General features: G+C 38.8%; 1 protein-coding gene across 1 annotated transcript in view; it reads right to left on the bottom strand.

Annotated features, from left to right (window-relative positions):
- Nucleotides 1-3,317: 3,317 nt before the first annotated feature.
- The window catches only part of GUCA1C (guanylate cyclase activator 1C), a 37,229-nt gene continuing 18,129 nt past the window's right edge, over nucleotides 3,318-22,417 (bottom strand). The window contains exons 2-4 of the mRNA XM_065657877.1: nucleotides 9,267-9,416; nucleotides 6,449-6,536; nucleotides 3,318-3,448 (exon numbers count right to left, since the gene is read on the bottom strand). Of these exons, the coding sequence (XP_065513949.1) occupies nucleotides 3,318-3,448; nucleotides 6,449-6,536; nucleotides 9,267-9,416 (369 nt within the window). The remainder of the gene's footprint in view (nucleotides 3,449-6,448; nucleotides 6,537-9,266; nucleotides 9,417-22,417) is intronic.

Here is a 22,417-nt window from a genome sequence, read left to right as displayed (position 1 = left end):
CATCTATGGGATCTTTTTCACACCACAGCAAGTTATCCTCCCACTTTTTCAGCGATGCATAACTATGGCATAAGCAGTTTCATATGTACAAGAAAAGGCAATTTGCTTTGAATTCCCAGATTCTCAGAAGAAAAAGTACTTATTTGTTTTCCTAGCATATTGAGCTACCAGAAAAGAAAAAGAGATAATTTTAGGACAATTAAGAATTGTTTGAAAAAGATGACTGTCACACTAATTACCTTTAGCTGTTTGGATGCAATAAAAAGAATGTAAAGTCATAAGGATTTCTAAACAGTAAAAGAGCTTATATTAGAAGAGAAACTATCAATTACCCCATTGATTGGCAAAGCTCACCCAGCTGCACAGAGTGAGTTTGAAACCTGTGATTCTTTTCAAGGTGAATATGGTGACAAAATCATTAGCCATTCTCAGTACACATCTATCTTAATTAAAACCTACCCCCCTGTGATGATGATATAGGCAGCCCAGCTTCTCCAGACACTCACAGCTGGCATCTGCATCAATCTCGTTGACAAAGACACTTCTTGAGAGCAAGCGCTAGAATGTTTTTTTTCTCTCCCATGCAGGGCTTTGAAGCAAAAGCATTCCTGTGGGCTCTGGCAGCCCTCAGGATCAGCGGCTCAGCTCTGCCCCTTCACCACTCGTATTTGCTAAGGGGTATAATGTAATATGAGCTAACATTAGGCTTTCTTTTTCCTTTTCTGCTGTCCATTAAACTAGCAATAAGCATTCCAATAACCAGATCAACTTACAATATACCTTCATGACTTCAAAGCACCTCCACAACAACAAGTTGCAGCTTCACGTTGGTTTAGAGCAAGGCTTTGTGGAGTCACACGAGAGTTTTTTCATGTGCCTCTTGTTTTCACTGACACACTTGATGAGCAGCTGACAAATTTAGAAGAATGACACCAATAGAAAATTGTGACCATAATGCATTTATCTCAAACAGCTGTGTATCAAATGGTGCTTAAGTAGTTAAAGGAAATTTATGTTAATCAACTTATAAAAAAACTAGATAGAATCTTATAACTAGTCCCAAACACACGTGGAGTTACTGTAGGTAAATATTTTTTGAAATTATGTGCCAGAGTGTTTACATTAAACAGTAAAGATATTTACTTCTTAATTACACAGGTTTCTGCTAAATGATTTTAGATGAAAGTGTGGAAAATGACCATGTCAGCTCCTCCTTTAAAATTTAGTTTAACAAAAAATGGCTAAGAATTTCCTTACATACATAATTTTTTTAATACAACACAACACTCCTCCTGAATAGGTAATTCACTTCATGTAATTACAGTTATACAGAAAAACTAGACAAGTTTAAAGTGAAATATTCTCTTTAAAATGCCTTTATAAAAAAGAATCTGTGTAGATAGATAGTTGTCATTTTTTCAAAGCCCATAACTTCGTTAGTTTAAAAGCAAAAATCCAAACCACATCTGTTCCCATACACTCAAATTGTTTAGATTGGACCATATTTTAAAGCCAGTTCTGAAGGATACCACCCTCATAGGATCTAAATGTAAAAGCGTTAGATTAAGAAAAGGGATATTTTGAAGTCTGAGTGTGAGAAAACTTATACTGACAATGACATATTAATGTCTCAATGGTGAATAAATACAAGAACTTAAAATTTGAACCACCAGCAATCTCATGCATCATTCTCTCTTCTTTATTTATTTATTTAGGAAAGGATATAAAAGATTCAAATGTCAGAACTATAATGTCAGAGCTGTTTATAATGTCAAGTGATGCATGTTGCATACTCTTAGTATATTCCATTGATCAAATCAGAACCTGGGATAATAATTACAGATGATGGAGCACATTTCTTGTGCAAATGGACATGGATTTGAAGTGAATTTGGAAGAAAAACATTTTCATATTGAAGTCTTAATAATTGTTTCATTCGGCCTGCACTGATCCGTGCACAAATTATTTTGCATAAAGCCAATGTTTCTAACACTAACTAATATTAGTGTGATTCCTGTAGGGCACTGTCAGCCAAGGAGAACTTCTGATATAATGTAGTAATTTGATAAAACTTGTTGCAGACTCGAGAGAGAATCAGTCCTAACAGAACCAGAGAGAACTATAATTTTCCCTTTGCAGACAGTTCATGCAGTTCTATTTTAGCTCATAGAATTAATCTTGTTATTTATAAAGTAAGATCGAGTTGGTTTTAGTCTAGTTTCCTAAGAAAATGAGGCATATGTTATCATGCCATTTGTGAATACCTTCCCTGCACTCCTAACAGGTACCATGTTCAGAGACAATTGCAACCCAGTTTGAAAGAAGATAGAAGTATCAGAGAGACTAAATTGCTAAACGCTTTCACCCAGGTATCTGGGCAGGACAAAGATACCTAAATTAGTACTCCCTGTCAGGGAAAGGCAGGAAGAATTCAGCTGTTAAACAGTCTGTTTGGCAGAAGCTAGCAGTCCCATCAGCAGGAATTAGTCATGGTGCCTCTTACTTTTTGTCTCATGCAGCCATACAAGGACATACAAGTCAAAGGACACAAATCTCTGGGAAAACAGAGAGTTTACAAAATAATTTGGTTTCAGCTATTCTTTGAACTTCTAATTTTAATCTACAAAGATAGTAAAATTTCATTCCAGTGCTTCTATAAAAGGTTAATTTGAAGGAACAGTAGCTGAACCATACCAAACCATCAAAGCATCACAGTATTTAAATTTACAGATGTAATAAAATCAACAATGGTAGACAGTTTGTTTAGGAGGATGCACATCTCAGGAATATTAAACTGACCGAGGTGCTTCCCAGAGAACCTACTCCAATTTTAAGTACTTAGAGCAAAAGTTAAGTTAATGCAAACCAGGCTTCATTCTTAATTGATCCAGATAGAACGCAGTCCTACCTAGAAGTTCATGTCCACACTTTAGGTAGTAGGTTAAAGAGCCTGTACTTAAAAGAAGAAATTTGTTAACTCCGTGTTTTCTAGAAAGGTTGAATTTTGTGATATTTTCATTATTTTATTGATTACTCTGAACAGTGTTCATTGAGACCAAGTGAATTACTTGTACTGCATGAAATAACTTTTCTGTTATATGTGGGCAAAGGTTTGTGTTCTGTGGCTGCCACAGTCATTAATGAGGGAAATAATAAAGAAAAGGAGAGCTACGGAGTCAAGAGTGAAAATTGTTACTCCTGGAGCAGGCCACTTGGTGTTGCCTGGGCAAGCTTGGACAACGTCAAGCTCTCTGAATGGATCAAATATCATCTTCCTTGAACTGATGACACAGATGCCACATCCATCACTGGATCCTTCAGATGCTGTGTCTCCTGCCGCTCTGTATGACTTTGAGTACGTTGGAAAGGTCAAAACTTTTTGTAATCAATTCCATTAGGTCCTCGTCTCTTTCCACACCATTGATAAATTCTTCTAGAGTCAGCTCCCCTAAAAGGAAATCAGATACCTCTTAGGAACCAAGGAACCCAGCAATCACTCTCAGCCCAACACAAGGCCATGCATGCTAGATTGAATCCCTCAGGAAGGTTCCCCGTTCTTTGCTGGGAGGCAAATACAGGCAGAATATTTTCTAATGTTTTCTTACTTTACACCAGATCCTAGAACTCAGACTTGCTTTTTTTTCTGTAGAGATCAAACACACCTTTCACATAAGTCTAAATATCTATGGTGACAGAAATGTGTGGAAAGGGTGCTAATGAAGCCTGTATCAAGGCTGAATTTAGATGTATGGACCAATTCTCACTGAGTTAACTGGAATTTATCCTATAGCTGGTTTTAACATAGATTAGGGCATGATTTGCTGAGGATTACGAGGCATACTCCCTGTGTTGACTACTAGGATTATTTAGAGCCATGATAAGATGTAGTAAAAAAATTGGTTAAGTGGTTTGATTGATAAATTCTTCCAAGCAACTGAAATGGTCATCCAAAGTGTGACTTTTTGGGCTCGTGTCAAAAGCAGGTTATACCTTGGAAGTTGCGAGACAAATATAAAATCACTTCTATTGTGGAGCAGGAATATGACTAAGCATTCTTCTCCTTTTTACCTGTCAGCAAAAGCAAAGGCTTGTCCTAGGTATGTGTCTACTCACATGTTACACGAGAGTGTACACAATTCTCTGCTTAGAGGTTATTACAGTGATCCTGGGATCCCTCTGAAAGGGAAAACAGAGTTTGGTTTAATAGGAAAAGCTTGGTTCTTTCCTCTGAGGATGATTTAAAGCTCCTTGTTAAAATCACAAAAATGAATGATTTCTCACTGAAATAAGAAATGACAGAAGGCCAGGCAAAGAGGACGATAGCTGGATGACTTAGGGCCCCAGGGTGCAGGGGAGCAGCAATTCAAATTGTGTGCGCTTCTGGTGAAAGCTTAGCTAGATGACTTTTGGCTGTTTTTGGGTTTAAGTATAACAGTCCCCAGAGGTTTCTTGTGTTTCAGTTTTTGTTCATGGCAACCTTGGAAACTTCATCTGATGTGAAAAAGGAAAATGATCACCATTTGAAAAATGTGAAAACCACTTTCTGCCGATGGGCAGTAAAGGTTGTTTCGTCTTCAGTCACAGGGGTCCTCACTGCACTGATGAGCAGGCTCATATACACACTATTCAAGTGGAAAGACATCAGCTGACAGGAGCCCTGGCTCTTAGGCTTCAGGGAGGGGAGTAAGACCCTCTCCAGGGGCCGGGGTGCAGTGCCCTGAGGATGTTTGCACCTCCTCTTTCAACCCCAGTGCCCTTAGATAATCATCCTGGGAGCAGAGACAGAACAAACCATCTCTGTACGCTTGTCTGCATCCTCCTGCTTAGCCACTCATCCACTCGCTTCCTCTGATCTCTCCTCCTATGCCAGGCACTCTTACTTCCCATCTCCTTCCCTCTGTATTGCCTTTGGTTGGATGGGACTCGTCAGATGGACACACTGCATCATTTTCCTGCTCATGCATGTCAGAGGGCCTGGAATTCCCTCCTCTCGATCCCAGGCTATATATTTCAAAGTACCAATACTGTCGTGTGAGTATACAAAAACCAGTGCAGTTACCACTGACACATGGTTACGCTGGCATGTCCAGACTCACTGAGACCGTGACAGGTCTCATGAAAATAAATTGCAAAGCTGTCAGGAAATTTGTTCTAAGAATTGTTCCCCACAATCATGGGATTATTCCTTCTATTTTAATGTGAAGGACATTGCAACATCTATTTAATAAGAAGCTACAAGGAGGTAGCATAGTTTAAACTAAACTTGGCAAAATTAGTTCCGTTCCTTAGGTGGAGCTAGTCCTGCTGCTTTGCAGCTATTTAAGAAAATAACTAACTATGCAAAGCAGTTTGAAATGGGAGCATTACGGAGATAATTCTGAGTAATTAGTGTTCTGGCATTTCACTGCTAACATGTAAGACATAAAAGTTATTTTTTCATCTGATGGTCTACCTCAGATAAAATTATTACTTTTAGTAAACATATGGTCAAAGCAGAGGCCAAAGAATGAATAATGATAGAATTTGGGTTAGATTCTAGAATATGACTATATGTTATTTTGGTCCTTTGGTAATTTGCCTTCACCCAAAAGATGGGCCAAGCAGGTGGGGAAAAAATCCTCCACAAGTTATTCACGTGCATCACAAGATCACTGTTTAAACTGTGATTATATATTGCAAACCGCTTTTTTAAAAGTAACCTTAACACAGGAAATAGTGCTAGAAAAATGAACAAAAAAATGCCCCGAAGTTGTGGCTGGGATCTGATTTTACTCTGCAATGCTTTCCTGATATTCCTAATTTGTCAATGATTGCAGTAATTGATATAAAATGTAATTGCCAGTGGGAGGAGGTTCTTCATGATTAGATGTATGAGAGAAGACATTCACATGTGACAAGTTTTCTGTTAGAAACAACTCTGAATCAATAAATTACAGTTTTAGTTTCCAAATACAAGCCCAATTGGCATAATCTAGCTATCTTGAGGAAAAACAGTAGCATGTGTCTTAGCATGTGTTAACAGTCAACCTTCAAGGGACATCCAATGTGCTGTCCAATCTTTAGAACATGCTAGAGCCTGTGCAGTCATGCATCTTAATTGATTTTCTTATCCATTTTAGACAGATTAAGCCAACACAAATATACTAAAAAAGTACCTTGATCATACTTTCATTTTGCTGTGCAACCAGAGTACTGGCATTTTAGATGAACAGTACAAGACCTCCATGTTTTAGCCCCTACTGCATGTGACTTGTATGTCATCTTTTAAGAGAGTCAGTTGATATACAGTTTGCTGTGAAGCTGACATAATATGCGTAAAGAACAGATTCTGGCTTTCAGTTCATCTAAACCAGTCAGTTCTTCAGTAGTGTGTTCAACTCCCCTCTTGGTCCCATACTTCCTTATGGGGGAAAATCCCTGCCAATGCCAAGAAAACCCAGATTCTTACCGTCATTGTTCACATCTATCTTCTGAAATATCATGTTTGTGAACTCTTCAGCAGACATGTTTGTGTAGCCATTGATAGCCTGGATAGCCTGAAGGCAGAAATGTGGAAAGTTCTTTCAGATTATTTTTCCCGTCAAGTTGTGAAAACAATACACTAGGAACTGCAGTAATTGAGATTCAGCTCTGTAGTTCATCAGCCCTTTCAAAAATCACTAAATAAATAGCTATTTCAAGTAAATCTTCAGTAATGAGGATTGGAAATTTAATTAACATAACGCAGCCTGAAGATTACAGACTAATTTACATATCTCTGAAGGTCTTCTGAAACCATGTGGCACTTCTGCTCTTCAATACACTTTACATTCCACACCAGCATTTTTATCTTGCCCTAGAGAGTTCTCTTGTCTTCAGAGAGTGCCCTATGGTCTGTATGATTTAAATATAGTATTATTTTTCACGGCCGAAAGCACATGAGGAGAAAGCCTAAGTCATTTTTTTAAGACATGTTTAACTCAGTAATCACAAATAAAGTCAGACCAGCAGTCCTGGAGTTTGACAGAATTTACTTGTTCTCCAAAGAAATCAAGAAAACCAGAAGTCTCCTCTCTACTCTTTCTGTGGCAAAGGGAACCAATGTTTGGAGTAAAGGTATACATGAATATTTCTGCAAGATTGTATCCTATTCACTGAGACAGTAATTTTTGCATTATGGTGATCATTTAGGTTAATAAAATAGGTGCCTATATGTTACGAGCCAGTGGTCCAGAGGCAACAAACGTATGTTTACAGAGTTGTACTCAAATTCAATATCACAATTAGTAAGTGGCTGTGAAAATACATAAATATATATATAAACACACATGCATAGATGTTCTGTAATGGCCATACTATAGAATTTGTTTTTCTTCACCTGAGTTATCTTGAGATGAACTGTGTTGTGTAAGGTAATTCACTGTATGTGCCCTTTTTTTCCTTTAGTATTCCTGATATTATTTTATAACTCGTTATGTTTAAATAAAAAGTAAGTTAAACCTGTTTAGCACTGTTGTGGAATTCATGACCATCACTATTTATTTTACTTTGCACAAATGAATTCAGAAAGGCAGGAAGAACTTTACAAAAATAGGTACATAAACTTGTTTGTATTACTAATTCATACTTTAGATACTTCTGGTGGTTTATACGTCTGGTGCTAGCACAGTCTTCAGAGGAATATTGTACCTCTGCCACAGCTAAATTTGTTGTAGTGCTACGAGGAAGCAGTGGTTCCTGAAGTACTTGAATCATTGACTATCACAGAATCACCCTTAAATAATAAAATAAAATAACTGCACTGTTAAAAGGCACTGAAAAGGTTTATGATTGTCTGGAAGGAATTTTGATGGTTGATAATGATCTGCTGGTCCGAAGTTTGCACAGCTGTAGGGACAGATGAAGTTTTAATAGGACTTCTGTGATTTAAATTAATGTTTCAGATATGATGTATATTTTTGGACAAGCCCTGTTTACTGATGCTTAGTTTAAGCAGGGCCCTTAAGGGCTGTGAGCGTGTATTTTTATTTTTGTTTAGAGCCCACTGATTTTAATCTAGCCTAGGTCAAATGGCTTAGACAGGTTTACATTAAAGTTCTTGTACTCCAAAAGAGAAGAAAACATACAGACGTTTAAACTGGTTTTAAAACCAGGTAAATTGAAAAAGAAATCTGTACATTAAAAGGATAAAGCCCAAGACAAAACACAGTTGCTTCATTGCCTCTGGATGAAAAATGATGGAGAATATCTGCAAAAGAAAGTGAGGAGAAAACTGGAGGATGCAGCCTCTCCCTCTGCCTTCAGAAAGCTGCTTTTTAGAAGGTGATGCATCAGCTTTATTTGTTTGACCCAGTGGCTCCATGTGGCTCCAGTTCCTTTTAATTTGGGCAGTAGCTCTTGAAAGTCTCTAACAGTGACTAGCCAGGCACCAGCAGTAATTCAGAATCCAGGAAAAATACGTTACTTGTTTATTATGACATTAAATCCCTGTTTAGATTTTATACTCCCTGCAGCAAAACCTTGATCTGTAACAAGTCTTGTACATTTAGGGAGCAACATTAAGGCATTTGTATTTGCAAAAACCCCTGTAATACGTTTTGGATGAAATCAGCTACTGAAGTGCAAAATATTATTTCACTAGAACAAGTTGAAAAATAAGGAAACCATTTTTATGAAATAATGCTGCTTTGGTTTTATGGGTTTGAAATGGACCCATTTTCTGCAAAATTTTCTACAATATTTTTATCCAAATGTCATTGCATGTTTTAATGATAAAATTAAATTTCCACAATTTAATTTTAAAATAGGAGTAATGGCATTTGTAGTAAACAAATCTAAAAGCCTGTCAAAAATTTAAAATATTGTAATATTTTGATGACAGCTATTTTGTTTCTTGCAGCAAGTTCAGTTTGAGAAGCCAGTTTTCCACAACAGACTGGCACAAACACTTTGTCACCAGCTGTTTTATTCATTATGATGCCTCGGTTCTACCCTGCCTTACAGTATAGTTTATCACAATAACGTCTCTACTGCTTCTACAGGTTTTCATTTTCAGTAAAGCATTATATCTGTAGAACTGTGGTTTAAAGCATAATATTACTTTGATACATTTACTTCAATAAGCAGGAAACTAACAGCAGGAGTATTGCTAGCAGAACAATTCTGCTTTTACAGCTGTACAACATTAGGTAAAGTACAGGCAACCGATTTACAACACATGATAAACCACTGTTTCAGGGGCAATGCACTATGTCAGATGTCCTTGTTATTGGTCATAACTTGCTTACCGAGAATATGCTTAATAGTTCTTTTTTGTCAATACATCCGTTTCCATCAGCATCGTATAGCTTAAAATACCATTTCAATTTTTGGTCAATTTTCCCTCGTATAACCAAATTTATTGCAGCTATGAACTCCAAGAAGTCTATAAATCCATCCTAAGAGAGAGAAAGAGAAAAAAAAACCCTCTTTAACAAAATTTGTTTTCTGTTGATTCTGGTAATTTCACAGAAACAGGTCATCACATTCACTATAACACACGCTGATTTATAAAGCACCTTAGCATAGAAATCTCCTGTGGTGTTTAAAAAGGATGCACTCAACTGGAAACACTCTAGGACAGGGTGTTAGCACAGACAGTTTTGTTCCCCCCTGATAGCTGGGGGAAATAGGGGTGGGGGGCAAATCTGTTCTGAGCAATTGTTACTGACATTTTTTGAGAAGAAAAGAAACAGTTTTGTGGTAGACTTCCACATGTGAAAAAAAGGGTGTCTGGGATATCTGGTTTGGTATTAATGAGATGTCTACACCAGAGTTGCTTATATTCATGTGAGTACTGCAGAGCTATGGATGATTTCCAGTTCAACAGAGCTGCTCCAGGTGTTATTCATCTGAGACATCATGCAAAAGTGTTGTACATGGTAACCAGTAACCTGGCATGAGCTCCAGATACTGTCTTTTTTCCTTACAAACATCATATCTCTGACTAATACATTTCGCATGGGATATGAAGCTTTCAAGTCATAAACTGGTTTCTAAATAGTGAGGACTGGGTGATATTCATAGGGAAAGAGCATTTCAGATCGATTTAATGCCATATTTTCTGCATTATTCTCTGAAGCTAGTGATGGAAACCTGTCAAGGACAGGCCACCGTGATCAGGTGGTTTAAGCCACTGTGACAGTTCCTTTGTTTCTGTAAAAATGTGTTAAAGATGGAAGAAACAGTTGCTGAATTTGGAGAGTACTCGCTCCAACTGTTTCTCATGTGCATATATAAAGAATTTACTGCTGGTGAATTTAATCTTGTGATCTTTATGTTGGTCAGAATCCAATCACTTGAAAAACCTTGGAAAGACTGTCATCAGTTTCAGATGGCCTGCGTTTGAGAAGAGAAGGTTGGATGAGTATCTACTAGATTTAGCATATTACTTATTTTTATTGTCATATATCAACACACGTCTTGCCAGTTGAGGTTCTGCAACCGCCAGGCATTAATCTGCCCTCGAGACTATGAGACTAAAGGAAAAGAAGTCCTGTAAAGATGCAGTGTGACTCATGGCCATACTTGTAGTGCTTGTTTTGATTTCTGTGCAAGGGTGTTTGGCAGAGTGGCACCTAAGAGGTAAATCCAATGTTTCAAACATGCTGGATTCAATGTGCATGCAAAACTGGTGCGTGCATAACTTGTGCAGACTGACTTGCTTCACAGACTCTTGGTGCAGGTTCTGCTGTGGTTGCTGGGTTTATTGTAATTGCAATCACAGCAAACTCAACAAAGGCAAAGACACCATTCAACTGCTGTTTGGGATTAAATGAGATTTGGCAGTAACTGCGTGTACTTTTCAAACAAGATTAGGCCCAGTATTAAAAGCAGATGCTTTACTAAAAAATGACAGACCATGTACCACAAACTTTATGCTTCTTTTTGGCACACAGCTTGAATTTCAACTTTGCAATTATTATTTCAAGAAGTATCTCATCAAGTATTTTACAGGAGGGCAAGGTTTATTTCTCTGATTACATTTCCATCATCTGATTCAATAGATCTATTAAGAATGTGGTTAGATGTGTTTCACGTTGCTGCTTTTTTATTGCACTTCATGCTACTTATTGAAACTACAGATTCATTTTAGGCTTGCTGGATGGCCATGACAAGATTAATTTTCTTCTTTCTCCCTTACATTTCACTTTGAATTTTGGAAAATAGTATTTTGTTTGCTTTTTTTCCTATATCTTGGTGTCACTGTCACCGCTCTGACAAAATATCAGAAGTTTGGACAATGTAATAATCAGCTTAATGTGTTTGGGCATGTAATTCTGATCTGGTGGATTGTTTGGCCTGTTCCAAGCAGGAAGGGGCTGAAGGCCAAGGTCAAAAACTCTCACCTCTGACAAATACCTGAGAGAAGTTGTAGTTGTCAGGAAAGTCCCAGCCACATTCCGTTGACATACAAAGACCACTGGCGACATATTAACAGCAACCAGTGCACCAAGAATAGAAACCTACATGAATAGAATCCTACATGATGTAGGACCAGAAGCATTGCAGAAAAGGCTTGATGAGAAATGTACTGTTTTTCCCTTCTGCACCAAACCCCGTACATTGTAGGTAGAAAAGAATATATTTATGTGATGCAGAAGGCTATGGAGATCATCTTACACATGTACAGAGCTTTCTCAGATGCAGAGAAATACCGTGTTTTCTACAGTAGCACATAAGAGCCTCAGAATAGTACATTAAATAATGGAAAAAACCCCGTAACAGTAACCTATGAAGATCATCCTGTGGTTCTGCGAATGCAACAAATAATACAATAAATGTGTTATGATGCTATTGAAAGAATACTGCTGTGCTGATTTACCCATCTGCTGCTCTATAACCATTCAATGTACAAGTATCTAGGTAGGTCCTTATATGTCTCTGGGCACTGTAAAACTCCACTCTGTGCAGCGCACACAGTAAAGTGTCTGTTGCTTGTTAGGAAGCCAGTAATTCACAAGCGAAGGTCTACCATAAAAATAATAAAATAAATAACCATAAAATGAAAAAAAAACCAAACAACAACACAATGAGCAGAGCTGATTACCAGTGGTGGAAGATAAAAATAATTTACTTCTGGTGCTTTATTATTCCAAAGGGCAATCTTCTAATATTTTTATTAAATGGAGTTAATGCTGGTGAAGTCTGCTTATTTGGCAGCTTAGGATACAGGACAGATTTGGGTGATTGATGCATTTCTTGTGTGTGAAGGCTTATTTTTCATGTCTGTGTGGCACTGGCCCTGCCTTCGTCAGCTGCAGCACAATTACATTTGGATAATATTGACATCTATCTAGTAGGGCAGTGAAGTCCCATTTCTTTCCCTGCCTGTATGTGCAGAGCCAGCGGGGGTAAGCCCACAGGGTACCCCTCTGGATACGGTGTAAAATAGGGGGACAGAAATCCTAATGTGGTTCTGAGGAGTGGGCTGTAGAGACACCAAAAAAAAAGGGTTCGGAATTTCTTTTACATGCCCCAAAGTCTTCTGGACTTTCTGCTTAGCACAGTAGACTTAAGAAAAATACCTACTTCTTTTTTAGTCTCTTAACGGCTTGACCAGACGAACTAGAAGCTTAAGGATGGCATTATGGTTGTGCATGAGTTTGTGCCCTTTGATGCTGTGTTTTTTTAACTTGTTTTGCTTTCACTGATGAGTGTTTTTTTAAGCCGCAGGAACAGTTTGATTCATAAAACAAAGGCAAAGGAAGGCTCCAAAACTAGAAGGAGAATTTGCTGATGATATAAAACTGATCCTCACAGCCCTGAAGGCACCACCAGCCCTGACTGCCCCTGCCCAGGCCCCATTTCAGTTGTTCGCTAGTTACTGGATCTCCTGGGGAGAAAACAATTGAATTTTATCTACTTATGAGATGTTTTTGCTTCAGAATGTCAGCCTGTGTGCAGTTGCTGGAGGCTGCTTGCTTTTGTTGGGTGAGGAGGGGGATGTGTGTCCTGTGAGGGCAAAGCCAGGCAGTGAGGGACCTCAGCATTACACAACAGCAATTAAGGCCCTGGGGCTGTAGGAGCGCATTATCCCTCGGTTCCTAGAATAGCATCACTAATCTTCACAGGTCCTTAAAAACTGTCACAGCTTCAAACTATTTGAATTCAGATTAAAAATAATTGACTTGTCAGCTGTGAATGCACACCTGATCTTAAATGGCGCAGGGATTCAAGGTTGGGCCACAATGATCTGAACTTGGTGTTTTGGCTGCCTGGCTCTCACCTGAACATGATTTCCTGACCGTGTTGGTGCAGCGCTACTGGGATGGTGAGCCAGCCATCTCCCATGGCACACCACGGCTATGTGTGTGGAAAGGGCAGATTTCCATCTGCGCAAAACCCTGTGATGAGTGAACTCAAGAGTACTGAGGACTCTACGAAGAGTCTATGCACAATAAGCAGTGTCGTGTTTTCACGTTGGTTCCTGAGAAATCTCTGAACTCAACCTGACAACACCAGGAGAATAGCTCAACAGGCTTTATCAGGATTAAAAATTGTACAAATATAGGTGGTGTAGGTATTTCAAACCTAGGGCTTAGGACATTAAGCCCCCTTCCCTCCCCAGTCCCTGTTGTTCAGAATACTACTTAAATCTTGTGAGGGAGAGAGAGGAGGCACAGGTCAAACATCAGATTACAACGGCTCAGAATAACTGTGACATTTATAGCTAATCCTACGTGCTTCTTTCTTTTCTGTGTAGACCCCATTTCAAATATAGCGCTGCTTTCTCTGCCCTCAGAAACCTAAAGGAGGATTAATTTCGCTCCATTTCATCTTCCCCCATTTCCTTGCTTTTTGCTTTTGAAGACTTTCAGCTGTTCCTCAAAGGTTGCATACACATTATTGAAGAAATACAAAACGACTTGTGATTCTTTTATGCTGATGTGTTCCTAAGGTCTGATACTGGAGTTTGGGGCTTGGAGAGAGCTCCAGATCCCTTACGAGCTGTGGCCAGAATCACTAGTTTCCTAAGTAAACAAGGCTGGTGTTTGTCACAGGATGGGGGGAGACTCTTGGCAAGCAAAGGCTATTAGATAACTATGAAGAATGAAACAGGGAATTAGGAGCTGCAGATCGTTAAGAGGTTTTGTAGCATACCCGCTGTTACATAAAGAGACAAGGCCGTATTGACCAGATTATTACACAAGGTTCTGCTTTGTGCAGACAAAGAGGACCTGCGAGATTTGGGGACTTAGAAAATACCTAGACCTTTGTGTTAGAGGAGTTGGAAATACAGAGCCAGCTATGCGCTCTGGCTCTCAGGCTGGTAGGCTACCCTGGTAAAACCTGGTGAAATCCAAAATGTTAAGATGACAAACTGTTTTATTTATTTAAAATTAACAACTACCCCCAATTCCCCACCATCACTCACAATTTTCTTTCAGGATTACTGGAGAAGCAGGAAGACAGGGAAATCATCAAGGCATGGGGCTGGGTCCTGTGCTCAGGCTGCAGCACAGCACAGCAGTGCCCAGGAGGGCTGTACTGGAGAAAAGCATGTTCTCAAGGACCTAACCCTCTGCCATCATCTCCTGGATGGTGGGATTCAGCTTTCTGTGCCCCTAATTTTGAGCCTCTGCCTGTGCTTTTGGGAGCCTCTTTCCCAACTTAAAGCAGTAGTCGAGAGAAAACTAAAAAATGCAGCTATGATCACATAACACATTTTTCAGCAAATTTCTTGCTGACTATTCAAGAAGAATTTTCTTCTTTGACAAAACCAAGAATGTAGCAGGACAAACCTCCAGGAAACGCACATTGAAGACATATGTGTGTTCTAGTGGCCAAGATGCTCTGTTTAACAGATTATCTTGGGTGCTCCTAGATAATGTTACTAGGAATTAATGTCTCAAGGCATGTATGCAAGAAGGCTCCTAAAAGTTAAGCATTCCCCAAACTACTCAGTACTATCAGATAAAGGACTTTAGGAAAGGAAAAAGTTAATACCCTCTACCTTTTTTTACCTAGTAGGCATCTTTTATTTCTGCAAAAAGTGGGAGATTATAGACAAGAAATCAGTTACTGGTTTATTGTCATTACATGAGTTTGTGGCCAAGTTAGTTAAAACAGATCATCTAATTTCTGCTGCATTTTTTCTGCAATTATTATTTCCAAAGTATGGTTCACCTTATCCTTGGTGCCATCTTAAGACATATCAAGGATAAGAGGGTCATCAGGGACAGTCAGCATGGCTTCACCAAGGGGAAGTCGTGTTTGACCAACCTCATAGCCTTTTACGAAGACGTAACAAGGTGGATTGACGATGGCAGAGCAGTGGATGTGGTCTACCTTGACTTCAGCAAAGCATTTGACACCGTCTCCCACAGCATCCTCACGGCAAAACTGAGGAAGTGTGGACTGGATGATCGGGTAGTGAGGTGGACTGCAAACTGGCTGAAGGAGAGAAGCCAGAGAGTTGTGATCAATGGGGCGGAGTCTGGTTGGAGGCCTGTATCTAGTGGAGTGCCTCAAGGGTCAGTTCTGGGACCAATACTGTTCAATATATTCATCAATGACTTGGATGAGGGAATTGAGTGTACCATCAGCAAGTTTGCTGATGACACCAAGCTGGGAGGAGTGGCTGACACGCCAGAAGGCTGTGCTGCCATCCAGCGAGATCTGGACAGGCTAGAGAGTTGGGCGGGGAAAAATTTAATGAAATATAACAAGGGGAAATGTAGAGTCTTGCATCTGGGCAGGAACAACCCCAGGTTCCAGTACAGGTTGGGGAATGACCTATTAGAGAGCAGTGTAGGGGAAAGAGACCTGGGGGTCCTGGTGGACAGCAGGATGACCATGAGCCAGCACTGTGCCCTTGTGGCCAAGAAGGCCAATGGCATCCTGGGGTGTATTAGAAGGGGGGTGGTTAGTAGGTCCAGAGAGGTTCTCCTTCCCCTCTACTCTGCCCTGGTGAGACCTCATCTGGAATATTGTGTCCAGTTCTGGGCCCCTCAGTTCAAGAAGGACAGGGAACTGCTGGAGAGAGTCCAGCGCAGGGCCACAAAGATGATTAAGGGAGTGGAGCATCTCCCTTATGAGGAAAGGCTGAGGGAGCTGGGTCTCTTTAGCTTGGAGAAGAGGAGACTGAGGGGTGACCTCATTAATGTTTATAAATATATAAAGGGTGGGTGTCACGAGGATGGAGCTAGGCTCTTCTCGGTGACAACCAACAGTAAGACAAGGGGTAATGGGTTCAAGCTGGAACACAAGAGGTTCCACTTAAATGTGAGAAGAAACTTCTTCTCAGTGAGGGTGACAGAACACTGGAACAGGCTGCCCAGGGGGGTTGTGGATTCTCCTTCTCTGGAGACATTCAAAACCCGCCTGGACACCTTCCTGTGTAACCTCACCTAAGTTTTCCTGCTCTGGCAGGGGGATTGGACTAGATGATCTTTTGAGGTCCCTTCCAATCCCTAACATTCTGTGATTCTGTGATTCTGTGATTCACCAACATCATTGTCACCCACAAATGTGTGAATCGTGACTGCATAGTTTTGGGTGTTTCAAAGCAACACTTAAATGATGAAGGGGAAAAAGAAGAAAATGTAAACCTGGAGTAGCCTCTAACTGCTCTATTCATAATTAATAAGGAAATAAATAGAAAAAAAAAGACAGTTGCACTTTAAAAAAAAAAAAATTACAATTTCTTTAAATGAAAGAAGCAGATTCCTGAACTATTTCTCATTAAAATTACTTTCCCCTTTATATACATCATAACTTAACAAGTAGTATTTAAAAGTAATTATGATTAATTGTACAAAGTTAATCTTCCTTGCCTATTCACATAATGTGACAAAATTACAGTGTTATCTGGTAATGGGAGTAATATGCTCCAAGTGCTTTTTAAGCTCAGTGAAAGCTGCAGAATACATGATAACTTGTTTACACTTAAATGAAATTTTCAAAGAAACTACACATTGTTAGAAAAGTGTAATTGCTTCAGTTTGATGCATAATATTGGTCACTGAGTAACTGCAGACGAAATAACTCTAAAGCCTTTCTCTTGTTTTAAAAACCGGTGGCGTAGGAGCTCAGCACGACTCAGTGGGAGACTGTGTAGATGATGAAGATTATTTTAAAATAAAATTGAACTTCATCATTCTTTTGTCTTCCTCCCTTTCTATACTGACTCACATTGAGTTTTGCTACATCTGTTTCTGCATGACATTCAGTAAAAATGTATGTGATATAAATTTAATCCATGTTAAGGAAAAAAAGTTAAGCCAAAGAATCAATTCACCAAACCTCTAAGTGCTTAATTTTTTATCGTTGGTACTTTTTTGCCACTGATTTCTGTGTAGCCAATGTAGTAATTAGTTTTCTTTAGGTCTCTTGTGCAATGTAGTTGGCATTACAGCTCCATACAGGTCCTATGGGCTGGGATGTCTTAACCTGTGGATCTCAGGTGCTGGGACCTTGTGTGAAAGGGGACACCTGACAGCCAGGTGCCAAAGCGCCAGTGGATCTGGTACATCTGGCCTTGCACCACACATAAACACTGTCTTTGATCCTGATGTGCTCTACAGCGTGATGGACCTACTGCCCAAGTGCGGCAAATCTCCCTTGCAAAGGCAGTGAGCCTGGACACGCTGTGCACGGGTGACAACGAAGGGGCTATTCAGTGAGGTAGGGAAACTCCATGGGGTGCACCGTGAGTGCCACTGCCCCATCACGTAGTTTAATCCGGTCCACCTAAGCATCAAGACTACAATGCAAGAAAAATGTAACTGGAATATTACTTAATAGCACTCGCCTATGTTAGTATTTTGAAATGTTGCTTTTAAAGAGAAAATTTCCTGGAGATTCAGATTACACCTTTTGAAATATGAAAAAAAAAACAACACTAAAATCTGCAATACTGTAATAGACATCTGAGATAAACCTCACTTTAATATCCCATGTAAAGAATCAGGCTTCCACACATGATGGTGCCATGCCACTACTGGGGAACTACCTCTAGTTTAAAACTTTTAGATCTTAACTCGTACCATCAAATCCTGTAGTCAAGAATTCAACTGTACTGACATTAGGCAAGTGGTGATTTTAATGATAATGTTAACTTCGGGTTTTAGCTGGTAATGACACATTGTTGTAGCATAAGTTAGTACTATCACAGCAGTAAGTCCTGTGCCAAATCACTGGAAAACAAAACTAAGATTGTGAAATTGCACAAATTATTTTGGGAAGTTCTTACAAAGTAATAGATGCATTTTGAGAATCAATGTATAAAAGTGGATGTAAAATAATTCTGGAGGTAGTTAAGAGGTAGAACAAAGACATTGTTTAAGACAGCCTATAAATAAATTGTGTTCTGTGGAACCAGGTGAAATAACCATAGAACATAGTTGCTATTCCATGGAATTTTTTATAAAGGGACAGTACCTTTCCAAGGCATTTAAGCATGCTGACAAAAATGATATAACTACACTGCCTTTACAAAAACAAAGCATAATTCAACCTTCTCCTTGTTTACAGTAATCAGGCTAGTTACTTTACATTTGGGATAATTTTGTGCAACATTACTCCAGATTAAGGAGAAGCAAATGGTTTAGCTTTGCTGGTTTTGTTGCTTTTGTTGAATTGTGTGAAACTAATGGGAAAAAGATTTGAACATGTACATATAAACTCCAAAAAGCCTGAATATTTCAGGACGTAAGAGCTGCAGATTTTTGTTACTTCTGACAGAAGAATTCTTTCTGGCTAAGAGATATCTCGATTCTTATTTTCTTCTAGCCCTTGGTTTAGAAGCTGATTAATTTTTTGATACACAGGCTTTTATTGATGACTCCACAATGTGAGAGCTATGACTGTTATGAAAAGAAAATAAGTTTTCTAAGTATTTCTTCTTGTGGAGACTAATTAGAGGTAATTGTGAGAGTGAAAAAGGGTTAAAAACCAGGAAAAGCAAGACTTAGAGTTCTCTGGGCAAAGTGGTAGTGCTATCCACATGTCCTGGACCAACAAAAGGACCACGGAAAAGTAATAGCATAAAATGTTAGCATGTCTTGCCAACCACAATACCAGCTTATATGGTCTTGGCCCCATAGTGTAGTGTGTAATGCAGATGTTGCTGCTGCAACCTCACCGCCTTGGTTCAGCTCACTGGTTAGAGTAAGCTAAGGAAGTATACTTGTCCAGAGAGATATTTCAGCCTGAAGACATCCCTAAAACTGTATGTGAAGCTGAACTTAAGTTTGCACAACTATTTGAAGACTTAGGATACAGAAGAGGAAAGTTATTCAGAAAAGTTTGGGAGAATATTTCTATACTTACCATCCTCTCTCACCCTGCTTTGGATAGCTATTAACTATTACACCCAATTCTATTGTGTCAACTTTGGTAATGCCTGCAAACATGTAAGGATGCAGCAAACAGTCTAGGCAGTTCCTTAGGCAGCCTCACAATTCGTATCACAGCAGCTATTCCTGGTCCTGAGGACACATCAGAGCAAGACAATCTAAGAAAGGAAGCCTGACTGAAGATCAAATTTTCCATCAAAAGAGAATTTGCAAAGATGCCCTGAGCCTTTATAAGTAATACTACAAGAGGTGGAAACACTTATTATTTAGGTTCCAGGTAGTGTTTGAAGTATTGCTTGCTACAGTCATTTTATTTCATTGTTTAAGAGCTCTTCATGTCTTCAATAAGAACATGGAAGGCAGCTATCACATTGTGCTAAGTAGTTGTTACATAGTTGGGCCATATCAATTTTAACAGAATAACATCTTCAGTAGAATCTGTAGCAACTAGTTGCCTCATATAAATGAAAATAATATTCCTCTGTCTCTCACAATTCTTAAGAAAGAGGAAAAAGTGAGTGAGAAAATAACTGAAAATCAAATGAAGAATTAGTTACATTAATCATCAAAACATCTCTGAAAAACATTACATCTTTCTGTGAACATTTGCACGCTTTTCTTGGAATATGAGGTGCAACTACTGCTTTCATAGAGAATTTAATGGCCAAAGGATTCGCATTTCCTTCTACTACAATACCTGAGAAGATATTCTTGGCTAATCCCATTCATATCCCCATAGCCAGAAAGGATAACATCTATTTATAGCCAGAACACAGAATCAGATGATGAAAAGTCTAGCTGAAAATGAGAACTATAAAGACATAGCAGGACAGTGGGGAAGGAGCTAGGATGAGGAAGAAAGGAATGGTGGTCTGCCTCTCAATACTTGCCAGCATTGTGCTAAGTGTGAGGAGTGAAAGGAAACTCTCATTCTTCAGGGAAGAAAAAAAAAAAAAGCAAAAAAAAAAAGCTTGAGGTTTAGTTTACATTGATCTGTAGTCATTTTGACATACAACAAAGTTCTATTGAAGTAACACATTTTTGCATTTCTTATTATCTGATCTACATCAAACAGCCTGTTTCAACTTTCTGCTTTAGATTTTAAAATGGATTCCTTTAAAAATCTTTTTTATAGTTCTAATCTGCATAATGATGTCAGATGAACTCTAGTTTATCACATAACTACTTTAAATTTTAAATGAAAAAGCACAAACTAGAAAGATTACTAAAGACTGACACAGATGGTGGCTCCTTATCTAAAGGTTTCTTGAACTCTTTGCTGTGGAGTGTCCATTTTTCTGCATCTACCAACTTTATCTCTGCATAAGAAGTGTAGCAGAAAATACTAGTCTCAGTTGAATACTATCCAATGCTTTATAAAACATCAACAGAAAATCCTTGTACTTGCATAATTTTCCTTTGGTGCACGTGTCTATTAATCTTCTTTACTCTTCACAGTATATCCTACCTTTCAAAATCCTGTTTTCTTACAAAGCAACAGACATTTCTTCCTGCAGCTAGTTTCAATTGATGTCAAAATAAGCAAAAAGAGAACTACAACAGCAGCATCCCATTTTCAGTACATTGCTTCACATGTTAAATGGCTATGCAAATGTTGTCCTTCGCAGGTCAAAAGAATCCAATCAATCAATTCTTACGGTGTTCAATTTTTATTTTATTTATTTTTTTAAAACCTATGTGCAAGCCAGTGGAAGAGGATGACAGTGATCTGGGTTTCTGATTTAAAGAAAGAAGATTTTTTTAGGATAAGTGTTAAGTAATAGCAGTGCTGATGAAAGAATGTTTCCTTACTTCTGTTTAAGAGCAACTAATGCTTCCAGTATATTATGGATACACCAGACATTGTTTTTCTAGATATGCTCTCTCCTTTAACATTGATGTAACCTCATTTTGAAGGATATAATCTCTCTGAAATATGATACATATTCTCACAGAAAATCAAATATACATCAGTATACTTGGCAACTACTGAAGTATTTTAGATAAACATAACTGTTTCCTTTCTAAAATTCATCAGCAGGCTGCATGAACTAGCGCTGCATGACAGTTATGCATGCACTGAGACGCAGAAGGAATAAGAAAAGCAGAAGGAATTCAGCTTACTCGTATGTGATTGCAGCTTTTTCACTTTTGTATTACAAATAGCTTAAGGGTGAAGAAGATAGAGATCATTTTTCCTTAAAATAACCTAATAAATGGAATCTTTTAGAAAATGAACTCTGTTGCAGTTGTATTTTTGAAAAACAAAACAAAACCAAACCAACATTATTTTTGTAGGTTTTCTTTGGAAAGCTGTTGCAAAAGATAAACCCACCATTTATTATACTGCCAATGCCATTATGTGAATAATGTTTACAAGTATTAATGTATGAGTCATGAATAAAACGTTTGCTTAAATGCTACCTCCTGCATTCCATGTGATAATCTCAAGGAAAGTTAACTTTGCAATTAGAATTCTGAATGTTCAGCATCTTTGTTTTTCACTGGAGCTAGGAATTATGAAGAACAACTTTCAAACTTCACTAGCCTATTTATTAATTTGTTTATTTATTTAATTATCAGCAAAGCCTCCCACAGAGGTCAAGGAAAGGATGAAAAGGCTTGACATAGAACCCTCGTTTTTAAGAAAGACGGAAAAATTAAAGACATCTGCATACTTGTTGTACAAGGTCATTTAATTATGAAACAGCTGGTGGTCTGCCCAAGAGACACACCAGAAATAGTTAGCATTTATTTAGTATGTTCCTGAGAAGAAAGCTACACAGCCTACGTCACTAATCTCCAAGAGAAACAGGCCCTGGCTGGAAACAGCTTTTATACATTGAGCAGATGCGCTCTGTTGAGCCAGAGGTGTGAATACCTGTACGGTGCTGTGCTCTGCCACGTATAGACACGCAAAATAAGTGAGTCCTAGAAGCCTTACAGCCATGGTATCGTTGCCTCTTTGGCACGACAGGTTAGTGCAATGCTTTGAGGTTACGTGGCCCGCCTGCTGCCAAGGCCAGAGGCAACCTCCATCGCTACATGACATTGGATTGTGCTGTGGAAACATACCCCTCCCTGTTGTATGTCCACTG

Source organism: Caloenas nicobarica, chromosome 1 (genome assembly GCF_036013445.1).
Source record: "Caloenas nicobarica isolate bCalNic1 chromosome 1, bCalNic1.hap1, whole genome shotgun sequence".
Taxonomy (NCBI): Eukaryota; Metazoa; Chordata; class Aves; order Columbiformes; family Columbidae; genus Caloenas; species Caloenas nicobarica.
Note: the sequence above shows the minus strand (reverse complement) of the source record. Positions and strands in the feature narration are given on the sequence as shown.